The 23,190-nt window shown below is 42.0% G+C and overlaps 1 protein-coding gene across 3 annotated transcripts in view; it reads left to right on the top strand.

The window, feature by feature from the left end:
* Window positions 1-23,190, top strand: part of SYT17 (synaptotagmin 17) — a 128,022-nt gene that overhangs the window by 29,612 nt on the left and 75,220 nt on the right. For all 3 annotated transcript variants that reach the window (XM_063428855.1, XM_063428854.1, XM_063428856.1), the window contains 2 exons: window positions 261-409; window positions 2,183-2,802. In XM_063428855.1, the coding sequence (XP_063284925.1) occupies window positions 261-409; window positions 2,183-2,802 (769 nt within the window). The remainder of the gene's footprint in view (window positions 1-260; window positions 410-2,182; window positions 2,803-23,190) is intronic.

The raw sequence follows: 23,190 nt of genomic DNA, 5'->3' as shown, positions 1-23,190 counted from the left end.
ATTATGTAATTGAATTTATACGTAAATATAGCCAAAACTAAAAATCGTTATCACTGCTTCTGAAAAATGTCTTTACATTTAGATTTATTAGAACACAGGGAAAATTCTGCAAGGCAGCTAAACTTTGAGTTTGGCTACTTTGGATTCCAGACAATGTCTATTTTAGTGAATAGCCCTGCATAAATTGCTAGCACAAGAGATTATATGACATTACTTTACATATCATAATTGATTAACCTTACATTTCATTGTTTCTACAGGATGAGCAATCGCAGTGATGAAAAGGAAGGGGATTCAGATAATGCTGCAAGTGAACCTCCACCAACGCCACTGGACACTTCACCTGACAGACGCAGGTCATCTTCTGACACATCCAGGTCTACTTACAGTCTCACGAGGCGTATTTCAAGTAAGACTGTTATATATGATGTGACATGTGATAAGGACTGTACAAAAACACTTAACTTTAAAACGTTTTAATACAATAGGATAAGAATCTACGACTGTAGATTTGCAAATCCATGTTAAAAAAAAGCCTTACAGCAAACAGGTGATTGGTTAACACATAATAAGGTGCTTCAGAAATTAAATAAAGTTAATGTAAACAAAGCCCCAGGGCCAGATGGTATTTAGCCATCTGTGCTCAGGGAGCCTAGTGTAGAAATATCAATACCATGGTTTAAACATTTTCAGGATTTTTTTCTTTCGGGAATTGTAATAGAGGATTGGAGAAAAGCAGATGAGGTGCCTATATTTAAAAAAAGGTTCAAAAACTCAACTCGGAAACAACAGACCCAGGATCTTAACATCTGTGGTCAGGAAATTATTTAATATCATTAGCAAGATTCAACATGGTTTTATGGGAACAATTATATATCCCAAACTAGGCAACAATATGCCGATCTGCTGTTGCATAAGCTAGTAAGGTGCTTTTGTGTATACAATGTCTTTTTATTCACGTGAACCAAATATAATTTTAGAAGACACTAATTTAACCCCTTAAGGACACATGACGTGTGGGACATGTCATAATTCCCTTTTATTCCAGAAGTTTGGTCCTTAAGGGGTTAAATTTAATTTAATTTTTAATTTCATTTAATACATTTAATTATTTTTTTTATTCATTTTGTTTGGAGGGTTAGCCGAGCACTCAGTTTATCATTACAGGGTTGATAGAATAGATATTGAAAATGTAAAATAATACATTTCACATTATGAAGGCAGTTGGGGAAGGGGTGGTCTATGGGTGTTAGGGAGAGCCCACTTTTTGGCAAACCACTCTGAAACAGCTTACAAAACATATTTAGTAAACTGTAGTTCAGTAGAGGCTATGATGCTTGTACTGTCTCTTTAAATGCATGTAGGGCAAATGTTGCACCATTGGTCCATTAGTTTAAGGTCATCATAATGAAAGTTCAGCATAGACATCAATTTGCTTGGCTACCCACTCATTTGTGAGGTCTTTCGATTTTTCTTTTGTGAAGAGCTCCGATTTACATGCATGAAGTCCTTTATCCACATTCATAGTTAGATTTGGTGTCAATAGATACATACTTAGCTAAAGCTCTGTTTTGTTGGGCCGCACGGAGGGGCACCATTGCTGTGTCACTTGTGCACTCACATGCAAGAGCATGAGTACAGAATGGAAGATCGCCCATAAATGTTATCCCACATGCACAATGAGGTTCCTTAGACATCTACTGTACATCACACACAACGTTTCTGCTGCCTTCACCTGTGGTCTTCATTCATTACTGGCTGGCACACTCTTACAATGTTCCCTTGCCAAGTGAAGATCTTAAAGCTATAACAGTAGTTATGTATTTATTAAAAACAGTTTATTCTAAACATCAGAGGGCCATTGTCTATGTAGCCCAGAGCAGGAAACGGACCTATTGCTATGGTTCCTGAGATGCCAGTACTGTACCTTATATATGGTGATCGCATATTACATGTCCGTGCTCTGTGTAGAGAGCTTTGACAAAGTGTTTCTGAAATTATGAATACTGAGGCTATTATTAGCTGACCTTTTGCTAGAAACACAAATAATTATCATGATGATTGTCCTAAATATTGCTTTTTGTCCCAGATTGGCTTGATTAATATGCCTCCCACAGAAATTTGCTGCTGTATCTCTGATAAATCTTGCAAATACTGATAATGACATTTGTTTATGTTCTAGGTTTAGAATCAAGAAGACCAAGTTCTCCATTGATTGATATAAAACCAATTGAGTTTGGTGCATTGGGATCAAAAAAAGAAAGCATACAACCTACAGTTCTGAGAAAAACATACACCCCAGAAGACTATTTTAGAAAATTTGAACCACGTCTTTATTCCCTCGATTCCAGCAATGATGATGCAGACTCATTAACTGATGATGAAATCCTAACTAAATATCAACTAGGTATGCTGCATTTTAGTACTCAGTACGATCTATTGCACAACCACCTGACTGTCCGGGTGATCGAGGCCAGAGACTTGCCACCTCCCATATCTTATGATGGTTCAAGACAAGACATGGCTCATTCAAACCCATATGTGAAGATATGCCTCTTACCAGACCAGAAGAATTCTAAGCAAACAGGCGTCAAGCGTAAAACTCAGAACCCAGTATTTGAGGAACGATACACTTTTGAAATACCCTTTTTAGAATCCCAAAGAAGAACTTTGCTTCTAACTTTAGTGGATTTTGACAAGTTCTCCCGTCACTGTGTTATTGGAAAAGTCTCAATGCCTTTAAATGAGGTTGACCTTGTCAAAGGAGGGCACTGGTGGAAGGCCATTATACCAAGCTCCCAGGTGAGTTACCTATTCCTAATTACTTTCTTTTGAATGTGTAAGACACTTCATGCTTGAGCATGATTTACTAATGGGCCCATTTAAACTAAATGACAGACTGCACGTTTTTAAAACAATATTTATCTAGAGAAACACAGTGATGCATAAATCTCCCTAGTCACCGACTCATTGCACATCGTTACTTATAACTTCAGCAAATTGTGAAAATTGCCATAGGTATAAGATTGTCCCTTCAGGCAAATGAGGCAGTTTTGTTGTCTGAGGCATGTTGAGTACACTTGTCCTCTGCCCTCTCAGTTCCTGTGGAGAGATAGAGCTATGGACATGAACTGTTGGTGGCTAACGAGGTCGCTGAACACTGTTATACTCAATAAAGCTGTGAATGTGCTCATGTAAATTTATTGAGCAGTTCCTTTGTCAACCCTGAGGATTGCAACTGTGACTTTAGTGTGAAGTAGAAATCATATAAACCATTTTGGCTCAAAATGAAAGGCTCCTGATTGGCTGTGCCGTTTCCTGCTCTGGGGGCGGTCTGTTTGCTGTTTTTGTTCTCAGTGTATTCATATTTTTATTTGCCTATTTACAATGCCATATCTTTGTAATGTTTAAAAAAAAAAAAAAAAAAAAAAAAAAAAAAGGTTTTATTGGTCCCTAAAGAAAAAGCTATTTTAGAATTCAATGGTGATCTCATTTTTCATTTATCAACATTACCCAGCATCCAGAACCCTACAAGCATGCATTTGCTATACATATATAATTTATACTCTTTTTGAAGGTATCGACTGAATCCGCCAATTCGTCTTTGTTGAACAGCTCATTTCACATCTTAAGTGCATGTAACTGACAAAATCTGTTTGACATACGGGAAGAAAGTGTGATGGAGAGTTTTCAGTCATAGTTTGCAGTCATGTTGAAGATTACAGTCATATTTATTTAACATTTAAGTAATGATATCACATAATTAATTAATAGATAAGTGCCAACCTATTATAGGCAGAAAACCCATTCCAAAATCAGACTGATATTATTTTGTAATGCACACACTGCATGCACTTCTTGTTAGAGATATGTTTATTATTGGCATTTGTACTTTGTACAAGTTCCTCCTTTGTTTTGTTGTCCTTGTAGTCATTTTGAGTTAAAAGTTTAATCTAATGCATCCATTACCATAATAAGAGATCAGTTGCACCAGACATAACAAGTTGATCGAAAGGACCTGTTTCCTGTTCCATTCTCTAGCCATATGTGAGGTGGTTAGGGGTAAATATTTGTTTATGGAAGGAGAGTCAGTTTCCTCATATATTCTATTATTAATTGATGTTACTTGGTTAATAGATGTTAAGCACATCAGTTAAATACAATCTGGTCTCTCTTTATTGAATTTCAAAATACAACATAGCCTCTGTGTGTATTATTTTGTAATCCACACATGTTAGTAAATACTTTGCTCCAGTGTGTTTCTCCTGTCTTACCCTTGCATCTTGGGGGGCAGCCATCTTTGAATTCTCTTTTGTTCAGAATAAATAGTTACCCAGTCACAGCCCATACAGGTACCAAGAGCTGGTGCACATTCACAAATCCTTGATATCTATCATTTGCAAGTGTTGGCCATATCAAAATCATACCTTAACTGGTTTGATCAGTTCATACTCTACATGGTCTTCCCACATAACATGGTGCTTTTGGCAAAGGGAAATTAAAAGTGGCCACCTTCACAGAGCAAGGATAAGCCAAGGTAAACTGAACATGTAAGTAGTTACTTCTATATATACAGTACAAAGCATTACACAAAGAGGCTGTATTACATGGAATATTTAATTGCAATAATAGAAATGTGTCACAATTTTCCTTTAAACCTTAGTTTACTTGGTTAAACTAAATGATATTTCATTTGACTTCAGTCAAATTTCTCCTCCCCCCGCCTCCACCCCAATATATCAGGAATATAATAAAAACTTGGCTTCCTTCATAGTCGTTATTTAGATCGATCTGTCTAGTTTTCAATTTATCATTTTTATTGTACCATAGCAAGGTGTACAGTGGTTATCAAGATACATTTTGCTATATTTTCATTGCAACATAGATGAACAGTATGACATAGATCATGGAAGAAGAAGATCTGAGAAATAGCGCATATTCTATAACATCATACATACAAGTATCAGCTTGAGGTTGCACATTAGAAGTAGTAAGGATCATCAATTGCTTATTGGAAGGTGCTTATATTTGGGAGATGTGAGCAAATTGGGAGAGATATTGCTGTTACCGTTAATAGTAGCACAACGGCTGCATAAACAGAGTTAGAGGAATAGCCTAAGTGAGAAATAATAACCAAAAAAACTAAGACTTAAACAAAAGAGGACCACAACAGATTCTCCTGTTGCAATGGTGAGTCATCCAAACTCTGTATATGCTCATGTAATTAGTTAAGTAGAGCTCAGTGGGCCTGCATCATGGCTCGATCTTGCGAAGAATGGTTGGATTCTTTTAACATTTCATAGCGTGGAGGAGGTCGTTGGTACTGGTTTTGCTTGGAGTGGCCTCAAGAGAGATACCCAAGCCTGTAAGAAGCTTCTCAGAGTTGCTGGCTTGCGCAATATGCAATCGTTTGCCATCCTGAGTAACAGACAGCCTTCGCCCAGGTCTCCAGCGATATGGTTTCCCTTGTTCCACAGAAGCTGGGTTACTGCTTTCATGGAATGACGACAGGTTACAGTCGCCCTCGAAAGGTTATTATAGATGGATAAATCAGATCCTTCAAACTTGTAGGTGGTTGCTCCACAGGCAGCCATTGCCTCTGAGGGATTAAAAGCATATTAGCAAGTTCCGTGAGGCCTCAGCTGGGGCTTTAGGAGGCTTAGGGACTCGGAATTGTTACTCCAGTAGGATGAATTTTGGAGCCCTTCTAATCCTGAGGTTGAACTTGCGTTTAGAGTCTTCCAGTGCTGCCACTTTGTTTTCCATAGTAATGTTTGCCTGTCTAAGTTTGGCTATATCACTCTGAATGGCCTCTATTTTGTTTGCCGTAGCCACCTCTTTTACCTCCACGTCCTGTATGTGGGCAGTCATTGCGCCCAGATCCTCTCTGATTAATGCAATGTCAGCTGCAAAGTGGGCTTCGAGCTCTTTGAGCAGGTTGAGGATGTCTGCTTTTTTCACTGGTATTTGCTCTGGAGGTGGAGTATGAGCCGTTCGAGTGAATTTATTTGTAAGTGTCAAGCAGTTTCAACCTTGCTTTCTTCCGAGGTGTAGTCAGATGTCTCCCGCGTGGGCGCAATCTTGATAGGCCTCGGCCGCGGAGTTACTCTGAGGAAATCGCTGATAGTTTTAGTTGCCGACATTGTCTCGCTCTTCAGATGCTTAGATTTGCGTCCCATTTTGCTCAGACAGGCATGGGATGGTAAAATTTCCTAATCAGTGTATTAATGGTTTTGCAGCGGATTTCTCCCAGGAGCTCAGTGATTTCACGTCTGCTTGAGTCGAGCGCTAGCTCCGCAACTCTATCTGCAGAGTTTTAATGATCCATATAATCTCTCTTTTTAAAATAAATTATCTTAGAGATTGCTTAACCCTGTATGGCACGGGAATATTGTCTGTAACTTAAAAATGATTAATGCTACATCTGCATTATTTTTTTCACATTATTTGGTGGAACTAAATGTTCCGATGATTCTATTACAAAATGTGCACAATGAGAAGAATCCATTAAAGATTTGGGAATAAAGTTTATTTTACGTTGGGAATTTTTTGATGAAGGAAATGATTCCAAATGAAATGTTTTCCCATAATCACTATCAATTATCATTTAGATATCAACGTTTGAAGATGTGTTTTTTTTTTTGTATTGTTTTTTAATCAAGGTATTCACTAATTGGAGAAAAATATAAAGGGCTATTCACTAAAGAGATTTGCAGAGAATTAAAAGTGAAGCTTTCCTAAAGAGATTTGCAGAGAATTAAAAGTGAATTCCAAATTGATAGCAAAGTAGCCTTTCATAGCTGACTGGGAGAATGTTTCTGGTTTATCTATTTTGACTTTAAAGGGAGGCTGCCGTGGGCAAAACTACTTTAGCTCTTGAAATTTCACATACATATATGTTGTGCGGGATTTTTGCTAGATGTGGAGTAAAGCCTATTTAAAAATAGATTTTTTACCCCATCTGTCTCTCAATGTCTCGACAGACAGTGAATGCTGCATGCGCTGTAGTTACTATGGTAACTCCCAAGCCGATGCAGCTAGCGCTGACTAGGGAGTATGGGAACGAAGTAACATGACATCACCCCGTTCAGACACAGCATACTCTGTAGCGCTTTACAATATTATCAAAGGGAGAAATTTAACAGTAAATTAGACAATTGCAAAAAAACCTTACAGGAACAATAGGTTGAAGAGGACCCTGCTCAAACGAGCTTACAGTCTATAGGAGGTGGGGCATAAAACCCAACAGGACAGGAGGTAGCAATCAAACAAGGTGGAGTGAAGCAGAGCTGGAGGAGAGAGTAGAGTGCGGCCCTTTAGGAGAGAGAAAGATACAGGTATGTGAGGTATTGGTTACTCTGGGAGGCCATAAGCTTTCCTAAAAATATGGGTTTTGAGGCACTTTTTAAATGATTGAAGAATAGGGGAGACCTTGATGGTCGTAGGCAGGCTATTCCATAGGAAGGGAGACACCCGCGAGAAGCCCTGCAAGCGTGAGTTGGCTGTACGGGTGTGAGCAACGGACAGGAGAAGGTCATGGGCAGAGCGGAGAGACCGAGTAGGGGCATACCTGCAGATCAGTGAAGAGATATAGGAGGGACTAGAATTGGTCAGTGCTTTATAGGTATGGGTTAGTACCTTGAATTGACTCCTATAGGATACAGGAAGCCAATGTAAGGACTGACAGAGGGGTGAGGTGTGAGAGGATCGACTAGAGAGGAAAATCAGTCTGGCGGCAGCATTCATTACAGACTGTAGGGGGCAATACAACTTGTGGGAATACCAATTAGGAGAGAGTTACAATAATCCATGCGAGATTACTAGAGCATGGACGAGCTCCTTAGTAGCATCTTGCATAAGAAAGGGGCGGATGCGGGCTATGTTTGTAAGGTGAAATATATACAGGATTTTGTAACATACTGGATGTGAGGCTCAAATGTTAGTCCAGAATCAAGTATAATGCCAAGACAGCGCTTTTGCAAGGATGGACTGATATGGGTACCACTAACTTGAAGGGAGAGTAAAGGAGGAGGATCAGTATTAGGGGCAGGAAAGACAAGGAGTTCAGTTTCAGAGAGATTGAGTTTCAAAAAGCGGGAGGACATCCAGTCAGAGATGGAAGAAAGGCAAGCAGTGACACGTTGCAGGAGGGCAGGTAAGAGATCAGGGGAGGAGAGGTATATGTGAGTGTCAACAGCGTACAGGTGGTATTGGAATCCAAATGAGGTAATCTGTTTGCCAAGAGAGGCAGTATGAAGAGAAAATAGTAGGGGATCAAATACAGAGCCTTGGGGGACTCCAACAGAGACAGGGGCGGACTGAGAACCCTCAGGGCCCCCGGGCAAAATAAATCAAGGGCCCCCTTACAGGCCCCACCCATACTCCGCAGCAAGCGCCACCCATGTCCCGCCTCCATGCACCGCCTCCAGCCACACCCTACACAATCTTTAGACACAAGGAACAAAAGTGCAATAATCCCTTCAAGGCCCCAGTAGAGACTACAATTGAGGGCTAATGGGCCATGGAGGGGGGTCTTTCTAGCAGAGGCTATCTCAGTGTCCTTTAGAGAGTGTGTTAGAAAGAATCCCCTCCAGGCCCTATTAGAGACTACAATGGAGTCTAACAGGCTTGGAAGGGGGTCTTTCTAACAGAGGCCATCTCAGTGTCCCTGCTGGAAACAGTCGCCTCCAGGCCCCAGTAGAGACTACAATTGAGGGCTAATGGGCCATGGAGGGGGGAGCATTCTAGCAGAGGCTATCCCAGTGTCCTTTAGAGAGTGTGTTAGAAAGAATTTCCTCCAGGTCCCATTAGAGACTACAATGGAGTCTAATGGGGCCTGGAGGGGGGTCTCTCCAACACTCTGGTTCCTATTCACAATATAGCAACACAACATAGCTGATACCTAGGCCAAGTTGGCTCCTCTTACCTTAATTACTGTTGCTGGCTGGCAGTCTGTGGGCTTACTGGAAGGCTGTGGGCTTACTGGCTGCGGCTGGCAGGCTGTGGGCTTGCTGGCAGGCTGTGGGCTTGCTGGCTACTGCCGGCAGGCTGTGGGCTTGCTGGCTGCGGCTGGCAGGCTGTGGGCTTGCTGGAAGTCTGTGGGCTTACTGGCTGCGGCTGGCAGGCTGTGGGCTTGCTGGCAGGCTGTGGGCTTACTGGCTACTGCCGGCAGGCTGTGGGCTTGCTGGCTGCGGCTGGCAGGCTGTGGGCTTGCTGGCTGCGGCTGGCAGGCTGTGGCTTGCTGGCTGTGGCTTGCTGGCTGGCAGGCTGTGGCTTGCTGGCTGCGGTTGGCAGGCTGTGGGGTTGCTGGCTTTAAGCCTAACTGGTGGCCTGTAGGCTGGCTGGCTGTCTACTGGCCAGCCTGTGGGCTGGCTGGCCTGTGGGTTGGCTGGCTTGCTGGCTACTGGGGCACTCGTAGATTATTTAAAGAAATAATCCATGCACAATAACCACTACTACTCTGTGTAGTCGTTATGGTGCCAGGAGGGCCGGGCCCCCCTCCCAGAGTAAGTAGTCAAACCGTTTAAGAACAGTTTGACAACTTACCTGGGGTCTGCTGGGATATGAGGCTGTAGTAGGGTATAGGAGCAGTGGTGCAATGTGTAAGGGGTGCAGTCTGTTTGAAAGGTTCAGTGTGTGTGAGGGGGTGTAGTGTGTGAATGTGTAGGGTGTGTGGGGCAATGTGTGTACAAAGGGGCTGTGTATGTGTGTGGCAATGTTAGTATGGGGGGCTGTGTGTGTATGGGTGGGCAGTGTATGTGTGTGTGTGTGTGTGAGGCAATGTGTGTAAATGTGTATGGTGTGTGTGGGGGCAGTGTGTGTGTATGGGGGGCAGTGTGTGAATGTGTATGGTGTGGGGGCAGTGTGTTTATGGGGCTAAAGTTCACTCTCACCACTGCGACCACCAGGAATACCTGGTGGTCACAGTGTTGAGAGTGAACTCTAGCCCGTAGCTCCAGGGCTAGAGTTTACTCTTGCAAGAGCCGTAACGTTGCCGTGGTAACCGCGGCAACGATCTGTGCTCGCGCAAGAAGGACCCAGAGGAGCTGCAGGCTGAGCTCCCGGGTCCTCTCTTCCTCCCTCCCCTGCCGGCTGCCCGCACGGTGCCTGCGGACAGGGGAGGGGGCAATTGCCCTCCTCTTACTCCCCCCTCCCCCTCTTATTACCCCTTCCCCCTCTTCTTACCCCCTTCTTACTCCCACTCTCTTCTTACCCCCATTCTTACTCTCCCCTCTTCTTACTCCCCCCTCCCCCTCTCCTTACTCCCCCTTCTTACTCTCCCCATCTTCTTACTCCCCCCTCTTCTTACTCCCACCTCTTCTTACTCCTCCCTCTTCTTACTCCTCCCTCTTCTTACTCCCCCCTCTTCTTACCCCCTCCCCGCTCTTCTTACCCCCCTCCCCCCTCTTCTTACTCCCCCTTCCTCTTTTTACTCCCCCCTCCCCTCTTCTTACCCCCTTTACTCCCCCCCTCTCTTCTTAATCTCCCCTCTTCTTACCCCCTCCCCCTCTTCTTACTCTCCCCTCCCCCTCTTCTTACTCCCCCCTTCCTCTTTTACTCCCCCTCCCCCTCTTCTTACCCCCTCCCTCTTCTTACCCCCCCTCCCTCTTCTTACCCCCCTCTCTTCTTACCCACTCCCTCTCTCTTCTTACCCCCCTACTCCCCTCTCTCTTTTTACCCCCCTCCCTCTCTCTTTTTACCCCCCCTCCCTCTCTCTTTTAACCCCCCCTCTCTCTTTTAACCTCCCCTCTCTCTTTTAACCTCCCCTCCCTCTCTCTTTTTACCCCCCCTCTCTCTTTTAACCTCCCCTCTCTCTTTTAACCTCCCCTCCCTCTCTCTTTTAACCCCCCCTCCCTCTTTTAACCCCCCCTCCCTCTTTTAAACCCCCTTTCTCTCTCTTTTAAACCCCCCTCCCTCTTTTAAACCCCCCTCCCTCTTTTAAACCCCCCTCCCTCTCTCTTTTAACCCCCCTCCTCCCTCTCTCTTTTAACCCCCCCTCTCTCTTTTAACCCCCCCTCTCTCTTTTAACTCCCCCCCTCCCTCTCTCTTTTTACCCCCTCCCCGTAGCGTGGCCGAGAGGCTCTGCGTCCGTGGTGCCGGCCGGATTGATAGGAAGGTGCACACACACTGAGTGTGCACCTTCCTGTCAGTCCGGCCGGGTACAGGAAACAGAAACTCCTGTTCCGCGCGGAACAGGAGTTTCTGTTTCCTGTACCCGGCCGGACTGACAGGAAGGTGCACACTCAGTGTGTGTGCACCTTCCTATGACTCCGGCCGGCACCGCGGACGCAGAGCAGCTCGGCCACGCTACGGGGAGGGGAGGTGAGAAGCTGCAGCCGCCTGAGCGCTCTTAAGAGAGCGCTCAGGCGGCTGCAGCATTTAAAGGGGCGGCCGGGCCCCCTGATGGCGGGCCCCCCTCCCGGCCGGGCCCTCGGACCATGTCCGAAGTGCCCGACCGGTCAGTCCGCCCCTGAACAGAGACAGGACGAAGGGAGGATGTATCATTAGAAAAGGAGACACTGAATGAGCATTGGGAGAGATAGGAAGAAAACCGAGACAGGACAGTGTCACAGAGACCGAGTGATTGAAGAGACTGGAGAAAGAGAACATGGTCAACAGTGTCAAAGGCAGCATCGAGGTCAAGAAGAATTAGCATGGAGTAGTGCACTTTGGATTTAGCTGTGATTAGGGCGTTCGTGACTTTAATAAGAGCAGTCCCAGTCGAGTGGAGGGGGCAGAAGCCAGACTGAAGAGGGTCAAGGAGAGAGTTAGAATTGAGGAAACAAGTCAGACCAGTCTTTCCAGAAGTTTTGAGGAAAAAGGGAGCAGGGATATGGGACGATAGGTAGAAGGGGAGGATGGGTCAGGAGATGTTTTTTTAAAGATGGGTACTAAAGTAGCATGTTTAAGGGCAGCAGGGGCAACACCAAAAGAGAGAGAGAGCAGTTGAAGATGTGTATTAAGAAAGGCACAAGACAAGAGGAGAGATATCTGATAAGGTGAGACGGGACATAGAGTGTTGTCCTGCTTGGGGAAGTGTCCACGAGTAGGGTAAATTGACCAAGAGCAGAGGAGGAGCGCGGTCGGAATGTAACATTCACCTCTGTAAGGAGACCGTTTTCTGTTGCCAAAGCTGAATGTAGCTGCAGTGTGACTGCTATCAACTTACTGATACAGTGTGTGTACAGTGTGTATTTGCAAATTGCTGCAATTGTAAGCCTATGTTAGCATGGGGCATGGTGACTGGAACCTGCTTGCTCAGTGACCTATGCAAAGAGCATACATTTTTATAGTACTTGTAGTGTCCCTTTAAACAGACACTGTAGGCACTATAACAATTTCATCTCATCAAAATGGTTATAGTGCCTGGAATCTCCTGGTGCTGTCCCTCCGTTTGGTATTAAACCATTTTAAACAGTTAATACCAAGTAATTCCTTTGCAAACATTCAATGGTGAGGATTTGAGAGACAGGGGTAGCAGAAAATGAATACCCTCTCAATTACGTTTCATAAAAAGAAGCAGGGGAGCTTGAAAGTAAAACAGTAGCCACAGGAGGCCATTCATCTTTATACAATGTATCCTGCCTATCCATGAAATTGGCTTCTTTCTCCAAGATTGTAAGTCCCTTTTGAGGATACATAAAATAATTAGCCGAAAAAAAAGTCTTAGGGTTATCTGTAAATTGAATTCCCAAATACTTAAAAGAGTTAGCAGCTGACAAATTCACAGGTTAATTGATCTTATATCCTGAAAGTGTACTAAAAGAATTAAGCAATTCAAACACGAGAGTAAAGAGAAAATTGAATCGGCAATAAGTCAATAAAATGTCATCAGCATAGGCAGCTACCTTACAGTTATACCCTGAATGGAGTTTTTTTTTTTTTCAAATAAGATGGAGTAATGGGTCTAACAAAAAGGGAAAATAACAAAGGAAAAAGGGGACACCCTTGATGTTTCCCATTTGACAGTTCAAAAGGGTCTAATAGCCCTTCAAAATGGTATTGGAAAACTCCAACATACCAGCAACCGAAAAAAATGTGGAAAAAATAAATAGTAAAAAGAGAAGCACCGACGCGTTTCCACTAAATAATAGTCTTTTTCAAAGTGCATAGGTTGTGTCTCACTCTCCTATCATTTAAGTGTATTCATTGGCGTGCTTTAGGGCTTTGTTTTATGCACTTTTCAGATGCGCAGGCATCAACTTAACTCTGGCCATTGCCCGTAACTTTGTTCTGATCACTCCAAAGCAGGCAATTAAAGTCCATAAGCAGAGTATAACTTATCCACAAACAAAAATGTCTATTTTAAGGCAATTTAGAATATGGATAATGTCCTTATTCCTTATGAACTTTTTTAAAAACTGATTAGAATACACGCCCTAATGCATAACATTAAAATCAAAAGATGTTTTTTCTAAAGCTATTAATATGTTAATATATATATATGTATAAAAAGGGGAAGAGTTATATTGAGAAATATTATATATGTACATTTTATAGATAATTGAACCAATTGCTCACTGGGTAAATGATTAAAAAGGCCTGTAGCCTAAGAGAGAATTAAAGGACAGAAGAATGTACATTAATATAAATATTTATTCCAAGATATAATAAATGAAATAATATTACCATAAAATCAAGAGAAAATGTAATACATAAAGTATTAGATATACATAAAAGAAAGGAATACAAATTATATATATTTATTTTTTATATTTTTATGATAATACATAAGATAATTAATATTACTATGAGAAAAAAGGCAATACAAAAGGGAAAAAAGGGGAAAGGAAAACATTTTCCTTTTTACTTAATCTCTTATAAAAAATATACATTATATAAACAATATACCTTCAAAATCCATATTAAGGCCATTAGGTGTTATGGTATTTAAATGAAACCTCTACCACATTTCTTTTTCTTTATACATAGATTGTTGCCCTCTAAATTCAAGCCTTTTACTGGTAGATTGCTGCATCAGAACTTCACTGTGTCTAGATGGCCATGTTTTGTTAGTTTTGTCTTCCATCTCATTGCTGTAACCACGGCCTCCACCCTGTGTTGCAAATTCTTAATGTGGGTTCACAGAATTCTATTTTGGCCTTGACACCTGCAGCCCTTTATTAAATTTCTTGGCCAAGTAGGCTCCATCTGCCTTCATTTGGTGAAGAAGACGGGCGATGTCATCTGAGTAAAACAAAGAGCCCGGTCGCATCGTACTGTTCCTTCACTGAGCCATGAGTGCACATATGAGTGCAATCTTGGACCCCTGGTTGTGTCAGGCAGGCTGAAGAAAATTAGGACACCACTGAGGAATCCTTCTTATGAGACTTATTCTCCAAAGAGTTCATATTTGGAACATGGTAAGTATGGTGGTTAGGGCTCTAGATTCAGCCGTCCATCTAGCAGCATGTCCAGAGCACTCCCCTCATTTCTGTTTTTTAAATATTTCTTGTATAATTTCTTTTTTATGTCTTTTAATTATATTGTTGGGTTTGCATGGTTATTTGTGGTTCATTTATAAGATATATGCTTTCGGAGTGTGTACACAAGTGAGAGCTTTTGATTTGACAGTTTACAGAGGTTTACAAAGTATTTGTACATAAAAGCATTTTTAGGTAATTATTAGTTATTATTGATATGTATGTAAATATTCATTATACTTTTTAATATTTTTCTGAATACAAAATAAAAGATATACAGTTAGGTTCTGGAAATATTTGGACACTGACACAGTTTTCATAATTATGGCTCTGTACCACAATGGATTTAAAATGAAATAACCAAGATGCAATTGAAGTGCAGGTGTTCAGCATTAATCCAAGGGATTGAACAAAAGTATCAAGTGAACTGTTTAGGAAGTGCAACTATTTTCATACACAAATTGACGAATTAGCGCAATCATAAATAAAATGTTAATTTTTAACTTTGTCGAGAATCATTTGTAGACAATGATTGCTTAACCCTTTAAGACCGGAGGGCGTACAATTACGCCCTATTGTAAGCGGCTCTAAACGCCGCCGGGCGTAATTGTACACCCTCCGGTCTTTTCTTACTTACCTGGTAACTGGCGATCCCACGCCGGCGATCGCGGTTGTGGGGACTCCCAGGGAGCCCCCCGCAGCAGATCCTCCCTCCTGGGAGCCCCCCGGCCATGTGAGAGTGAGGTCCTTGCGAGGGCCTCACAATCACATGGCCGGGTTAGCTGGCTGCTGCATTGCCACCAGGGGGACTGCCTGTAATGACAGTTAGTCCTCCTGCTGGCTGAAAATAAATTACATTAAATTAAAATAAGTGTAAAAAATAATAATATATACTTAGATCATATATATATATTTGTGTGAAGGGCTCATGATGGTATAGAGTAATAAGACCTTAATAAGTGTAGGATGGTATAAAAGTAGCAAGTCGGTTGTGGTGTGCCGGAACCGACGATGAGGTAGGCCTGAAAATAAAGAGGGCCCACCAAGAAGAAATGTAATAAAAAGGAGTTTGATAAAGAGGAGTGGGTGGGAGGGTGATGCAACGCTGACCTCGAAGGTAAGGAGCCAGGTAAGGGGTGTCCCTTAAGTAGGGAAGGGGTGTGTCATACGCCCCTCCCACAAACACAGGCCAAAAGGCCTTACTACTTGTGTGAAGGGCTCATGATGGTATAGAGTAATAAGACCTTAATAAGTGTAGGATGGTATAAAAGTAGCAAGTCGGTTGTGTTGTGCCGGAACCGACGATGAGGTAGGCCTGAAAATAAAGAGGGCAAAAATAGAAATTTCAATATTTAATACAAACCACCAAGATGCATACTTTTAACAAGACATGTTCTGAAAAGCATTTCTTACTTCTTGTACAGGGTTAGGAATGTATCGTGTGTAAGCGGATGATTTCCAGCGCCCCAGTGTCTTGATAACATGAACCGGTATGTTTACACTGGAGGCTGTGGAGGCTGCTCCTATGCGGAAGGAGTGGCCTGAATAGTTAGCTGGCTTGAGTCCCAGCTGTGTCAGTAATGACCTGACTGGGTCATGAAGGTGGTAGTAGTGAGTACTGAACCGCGTAGCACGAAAAGTGGTTGTGATGGCGGTGCCTTGTTATTCTCTGTATACGAGTCCAGTATTTGGACGGGGCACCATCTGTTGTGTGTCGGATAGTACTTAACCTCTACTGGTGGTGCATGTTGATTGTTTTTAGAATGAGGTAGTGTCAGGATATAATAGTCCATATGTTTGGTTAAGTGCGAATGAAGCAGGAGGTGAGTGGATTGTGTTGTATTGATGGCAGTAAATTCTCTAGGTCTCAAAAACCCATAAAAAGCTACGTAAATTGCTGTCTTGATGACTAGAGTTGTGCTGGTGGCAAAGGGTTTTAGATCTAGTAGTTGTGATAATTCTTTAACCCCTTAAGGACCAAACTTCTGGAATAAAAGGGAATCATGACATGTCACACATGTCATGTGTCCTTAAGGGGTTAAAGATATGAAAATCTATAGGAAGCCTCTGTGCTGTATGCAGAGGTTCGGATCTTTGTATACCCCTAAGGATGTTCTTAATTTGGTATGATGACATAAAACTTGAATTGTTGGGTTGTAATGTTAGCATGTGATGTTGGATGCCTGTAAGATATAATTTGATTGTGTTGTAAGAAAGTTTGAGTTTGATGTGGCAAAAAGAGGCAAAACCTAAAAATGATGTCATGATGAACGGTTGTAATATGTTGTGTTCCAAAAGGAATCTTTTAAATAAAATGAAAGCTCTGTCATAGGTTTTCCGGGTATTTGTAGACAGAGCTAGTTGGGACAACGTTCTGCAATGTTGCATGATTGCGTCTAGTCCATTACTAGCTGATGGAACAGTGGAGTGGCCGTGGCTGTGAGTGCGGCTGACGGGAGAAGTTGATGAAAGGCCTGGAATTTAAAACGAGACAAATTATCAGCTGCCTCGTTACATTTACCTGGAATATGAACACAATGCAAGAAGAAATTATGACATGCTGCCAACCAAGTGAGTTTCCTCAGAAATCTCATGATAGTAAGGGATTTGGAGCGACCTTTGTTAATAATGTAACAGGTTGCTTGGTTGTCTGAGTAACACCTTACTGATGAACCTGTCCATAGATGTCCCCATGCCACGGCAGCCGCCACGATGGGATATATCTCAAACAGAGCTGAGGTAGAGGAAAAACGCTCCAGGTCCTGAACCTCTGAAGGCCAGCTGCCCCAAAGCCATTCGTTCCCAAAAATCGCTGCAAAACCTGTGGTAGATGCCGCGTCTGACCAAACAGTAGGAGAGGTGTCAGATAATGGAGGGAGGAACATGCTTTTACCATTCCAGGTGGTTAAAAAGTTTCTCCACATGAGTAGGTCTGCCGTGGCTTGGGTATCTAGAGATAATCTGTGTGCATCATGTAGAAACAGTGGGAACAAGCTGAGGAGACGTGAGATGAAAGCACGGCCTTGAGGTATAATACGCATGGCAAAATTGAGTGACCCCAGTAAAGATTGTAATTCTTTGCGGTTACAAGTGCGTAGTTGTATATAAAGATTGATGTTTGTCAGGATGTTTTCTACCTTAGTGCGTGGCAGGCTAGCTTGCATGTTGGCCGAGTCTAGCATGATGCCCAGGAATGTGATGATGGTATCTGGGCCTTCGGTTTTGGTAGGGGAGACTGGGACCCCCAACTGGTTGAATAGGCTGACGGTTTCTTTGAGGCTACTGGGAGGGGAAGAATTCTCCTCGACCAGTAGGAAATCGTCCAGATAATGTATGACTGTAGTGCATCTGGATATATTGAGTAGTAACCAGCATAGGGTTTCGGCAAATGTGTCAAATATGGCTGGACTACTTTTAGAACCAAAAGTTAGGCGTGAGAAGAAGTAGTAGTTCCCTGCCCATTTGATGCCATGTAGGTGCCACAGTGTGGGGTGGATTGGTAGTAGTTTGAAGGCATTCGTTATGTCAGTCTTGCTGAGCCATGCACCAACTCCTGCATGTATGATAGCCGTAATGGCGTGATCTATGGTGGAATATTGCAGGGAGAATTCCTCAGATGGTATTAGGGAGTTAAGACTAGGAGTGGTAGAGGTGTGTGGTGCCGATAAATCGATAATAAGTCTCTGCTTGTTGGAAGATTTCCTTGTGACAACCCCGATAGGGTTTGTCCTCCATGTAGTGAAAGGAGGGGATAGAAAAGGTCCTAATAAGAAACCTTCTGTGACTTCTTTAGCTATGAGTGTGTCGACAGCTGTAGGGTTGTGTTGGGCGGATTGTAGATTTGGACATTCCAGGATTCCTGAAGGCATATGTATGATACCCGTGTGGAAACCTTCTGATAGACCAGAGATTATGAAATCTACTAAATGTGTAGATGGATGCTGTGACAGAAATGTCGCAAGTAGGGATATGTTTATAGACGTTAGGTATTGTTTAGGATACATTTTATTGGGACACATGATTTTAGCATGTGCCCTAAAACATTTTGAGCATATATGCAATAAACGACAACCGCTGTAATTACATGTTCCAACATTAAAGTTATTACATATCTGGGATTTGCCCAGAAACTTGATAGGCCTTCACAGTTTGTCTTTAGATATTTTCTCCATAGGACCAGCGGAGCTAGGTACTTGCAAGTGGGTATGCTCGTTAGCAGTGGTGGGACAAAAATTTGCGGAATGAGACATGGAGGAGCAGTATGCACAAGCCGGCGTCCTTAGACCTGCAAAGTGTCTGCAGAAAATAACTGTGTCAATCTTGCTCCAGTTGGACCTTGTCCCGTACTGTGAGAAGGCGCCTGACACTTTCGCAGAAAAAGATCTATGGTAATCATAGAATGCCGATCCACCATATTTATTGCCCAGGTCCACCAGCTTGTGCATATACATGTCGAATTCCTCACGCCTGTGTGGGTAAACGGCACATATGACATCCCGGTAGATGCCAAAGGCCAACACAAATTCCGGGATGGTGAGTTTCCTATTTAGGCGTGCATCCCTGGACTTGACCACCACAGAAATATCCTCATACGCATAAGTTTTATGCTCCACTACATCCTGGGAGGCAATAAGTAGTGAAGCTAAGTTGACATCTTTACCTTCCAGGATGTCTTTCTTAAGGTGCTCAGGTATCATATGGGCAGGGTTAACCTCCTGCTCGTCAGAGGTGGTGGCTGGAGAAACTAGTGGCAACTCGACCAGTGGCGGAGGGGTCGCGGTGGCTGACCCAGCCAAGGTAAGGGCTGTGGTGACCGATTCCAGTTTCTCCAGCCTGGAGTTGACCTTGCCCATGGATGACATGAGGGATGTTAGCATGCCGTGTATATCTGTCGGGTTAGATTGGCTAGTCCCTTCCCCTGCATCAGTGTTATCGGTTGAGGCGTGCAACAATTTGTACAGTTCAGCTTTCCTGGCCGTAGCGGGGAAAGGAATATGTCGCCTCCTGAGTTCGCTGGTTATGCGAGGGATTGTCCAGGACCTGAATGATGCAGGACTAGCCATGTCTTCTTCCGGTGATGGGGTGTTTGGTCTAGCCGGAGTGCTCGGGATGGAGAAATCCTCTACCCCTTCTTGAGACATACTAGATGAGAAAATATACCGTTAGTGTTGAACCCCAGGGGATGTACTGGCGGGCTAATTATGCCGTGTAAGGCGAAAAATTAATCTTGTTCTTTGGTGACAGGTGAGGCCCTGCTAGTTGCCAAGTGGCTATGAGAGGCTCTATCTATGCGTTGGCGCGAGGGGATATTGAGGCCACCCATCGTAGTGGCAGGAATTCGTAGGCCTCTCGGTGACAATAAAAGAAAAACAGGGGAAGGGAGTGACAGGTGACGCCCTCTCTATACTTTGCGAGGCGGCTAACTAACGTGTGGCTCGAGGGGTGTTTGCCTCCGAAACGTTGAGGCGGGGTGTTGGCCTCGCGGACCTTTAAACTATAGGCGGTATGCCAAGAGGGGAGATACCTATTTGGGCCTATACCCCTAAGTTGCCAGTACTCTATGTCCTATTTAGGGAGAACATATGTGATACGTGAGCAGGCTTACGTACCTGATAGTATGTATACGTATATGATGCGTAAGGTATAGAAAACCTGGATAAACCTAAATGGGTAGAAATAGATATGATAGTATGAGAAATGGATCCTGTGATACTAACGTAGACTAGATATGCTGTAGTTGATTTTATTAACCATATGTGTTGAAGGGGGACAATTTAGAGTATGGTAGTACCCAGCCTGATTTGTTATGGAGTAAAAAACCGTAACGCAGGGATTAGCTTGTAGTGGCTACGTATAATGTGTATATATGGTGACCAATTTAAAAATATATATGGCCGTGCTACTGTAGTAATCATTGCAGGGAGTATTACGTGATTTATCCGGTATGGATTATATAAGTCTGGGTGCAAAACGACAGATGGTTTGGGTGAGTTATAAAATATGAAAATTGACCATATGCAGAAAAAAGTTGACGTATGAGAGGTTAAACCAAAAGTGTGATTAAATCCCGAAAGTGTGTGATGTTGGGACCGTGTTCTTGTATACTCGATATATCGTTTGAGTACATGCAGAAAGGTCAGAAATTGTACGTGCCATGCAATCGGGTGTACATGGTTGTGACAACGTAATATACACAAATAACTTAGAGAAACCTTATCACATATATATACTATACCTATTTTCTGATTAATTATCTGAGTTCTTGTGTATGTAATTTGAGTACATAAAGAAAAAGTCAGCATATGAAACGTGCCATGTAATGAAAGTGTACATGGTGTGTTGAAACAGGAACAAAACCCGTTGTTTAAAACAAAATTCTCTAAGTGCTGGTGGGAGGTACACAAAATAATGTAAAGTTTAATCAAGCAAGACTATGTATATGTATACCAAGATTAATATCAAGATCTAATAATACAGAGAGCCCTAACCTAAGTATAATTAATGAATATGAAAGCACAAATTAGGAAGTGTATGCTCTGATCATTATATGTATATAAAATACAGTCTGTGTACTCAATGAACTATAAACTGCATATTAAAAACGGATAATCCTAATATCAGATACTAAAAACTCTTATAATATGGTAAATAGCAAAAACTGAAGTGAAGGAGGGAGAAAAGCAAAGCATCCGAATGCTACATACTCAGTACATTGGTTTCCGGAAACCAGAGGGTTAAATTCGCCTGAGACTTGGCCGTAAAGCGTGTGGCCATAAAGTAAGGCTGAATAATGATTGCAACGCTGTGGGAATTGATCCGGGCGAAGGACTTACGTTTTAGAAGTCCTGAGGACTCAATCAGCGAAGAAGACCGGGTTTTTTGTGCGTGGCTGGCCGTGGAAAGACCTGTAAGGAGTTCCTGGACACAGCTAACACTGAAGAAAAACGCGGAGTTTCCGAAAGCAAGATGGCGCCGTCCGTGAACCGGAAGTGGATTCAGGATGCAACGCTGACCTCGAAGGTAAGGAGCCAGGTAAGGGGTGTCCCTTAAGTAGGGAAGGGGTGTGTCATACGCCCCTCCCACAAACACAGGCCAAAAGGCCTTACTACATATGTTATATATATATATGATCTAAGTATATATATATATATATACACATATACATACACACACATACACTGTCTAGGTGTATTTTACTAGTAATATATATATATATATAAATATCAAATTACACGTAGACTGATACTGATTGTATATATATATATATATATATATATATATTGTTATATATATATTTATATATAATATCTAAAAAAATATGTAAATACGTAAAAAAATAATTAAAAATTAATTATTACAAAATATATAGATGTGTGTTATTTCGTTCTAACTGTATTTTGATATTAATATATATATATATTTATATCAAAATACACATAGAACGAAATAATATATATATCTATATACATAAATATATACGTATATATCACTATATATATATATATACCCATATATAAATAAAAATATTAAATATATATATATATATATACATATATATATACACATATGTATATTTATATCTGTATATATATATATATATATATATATATATATATATATATATATACATATATTAATTCTACACATATATTTATGTAATATTTTTACAAAATTAGGTATCCTAATTAATTACAATTAGCGGGACCTGCCTGACAACCCATATGTGTATTTTATTGCAGTAAAAGCAAACAGTATTATGACATTGACAGTTAAAATGTCATGTAGAACTAAAAAAATAACAACATTTCTTATTTTCTCCCATTTTTTTCATATTAAATTATGTTTCATAGCTAATTATTTGATATTAAATGAAAGCCCTGATTCCCCTGAATGAAATGATATATAATAAGGGGGTGTGCATTTAATATGAAAGAGGTGAATTACGGTTGGATAGACATATATCGCAAATGCCAGGTTTTGTTTACGTTTTGTTCTGTTCACAACGTGTACATTTGGCTCAGTCCTTAAGGGGTTAAAGTCTGGAACACATGGACCACATCAAACATTGGGTTTCCTCCTTTGTGATGTTCTACAGGCTTTTTTAATAGTTGTTTTTACGTGGGTCTTTCTGCTTCAAATTTTGTCTTCAGCAAGTGAAATGCATCCTCAATCGGGTTGAGATCAGGTGATTGACTCAGCAATTGCAGAAAATTCCAATTCTTTGCTTAAAAAGCTCCTGAGTTGCTTTCACGGTATGTTTTGGGTCAGTGTCTATCTATAAAGTTGTCCAATCAACTTTGCTGAATTGAGCTGAATCTGAGCAGGCAATATATCCCTATACACCTCAGAATTCATCAGGCTGCTTGTGCCTTCTGTCACATCATCAATAAACACAAGTGACCCAATTCCATTGGAAGTCATGCACACCCATGCCATCACACTGTCTCCACTGTGTTTTACAGACGACATGGTATGCTCAGGATCATAAGCTGTTCAAAGCCTTCTCCATACTCTTTTGTTCCATCATTCTGGAACAGGTTGATCTTTCAACCTTTCACGTTTTATCTGCCCTTCACCTAATTTGGATGTGAATACCCTCAAATTAAAACTGAGAGACTGCACTTTAAGCCCATAAAGAATGCTGTTCCAGAACTGGCCCGGCTTTTTTCGGGCCTTTCTATTTTTGAGGCTTATGAATGGTTTGCACTTTGAGGTGAACCATTTGTACTTGCTCTCGTGTAGTCTTCTCTTTATGGTAGACTTGGAT

The sequence above is a fragment of the Pelobates fuscus genome, chromosome 8 (genome assembly GCF_036172605.1).
Source record: "Pelobates fuscus isolate aPelFus1 chromosome 8, aPelFus1.pri, whole genome shotgun sequence".
Classification (NCBI taxonomy): domain Eukaryota; kingdom Metazoa; phylum Chordata; class Amphibia; order Anura; family Pelobatidae; genus Pelobates; species Pelobates fuscus.
Note: the sequence above shows the minus strand (reverse complement) of the source record. Positions and strands in the feature narration are given on the sequence as shown.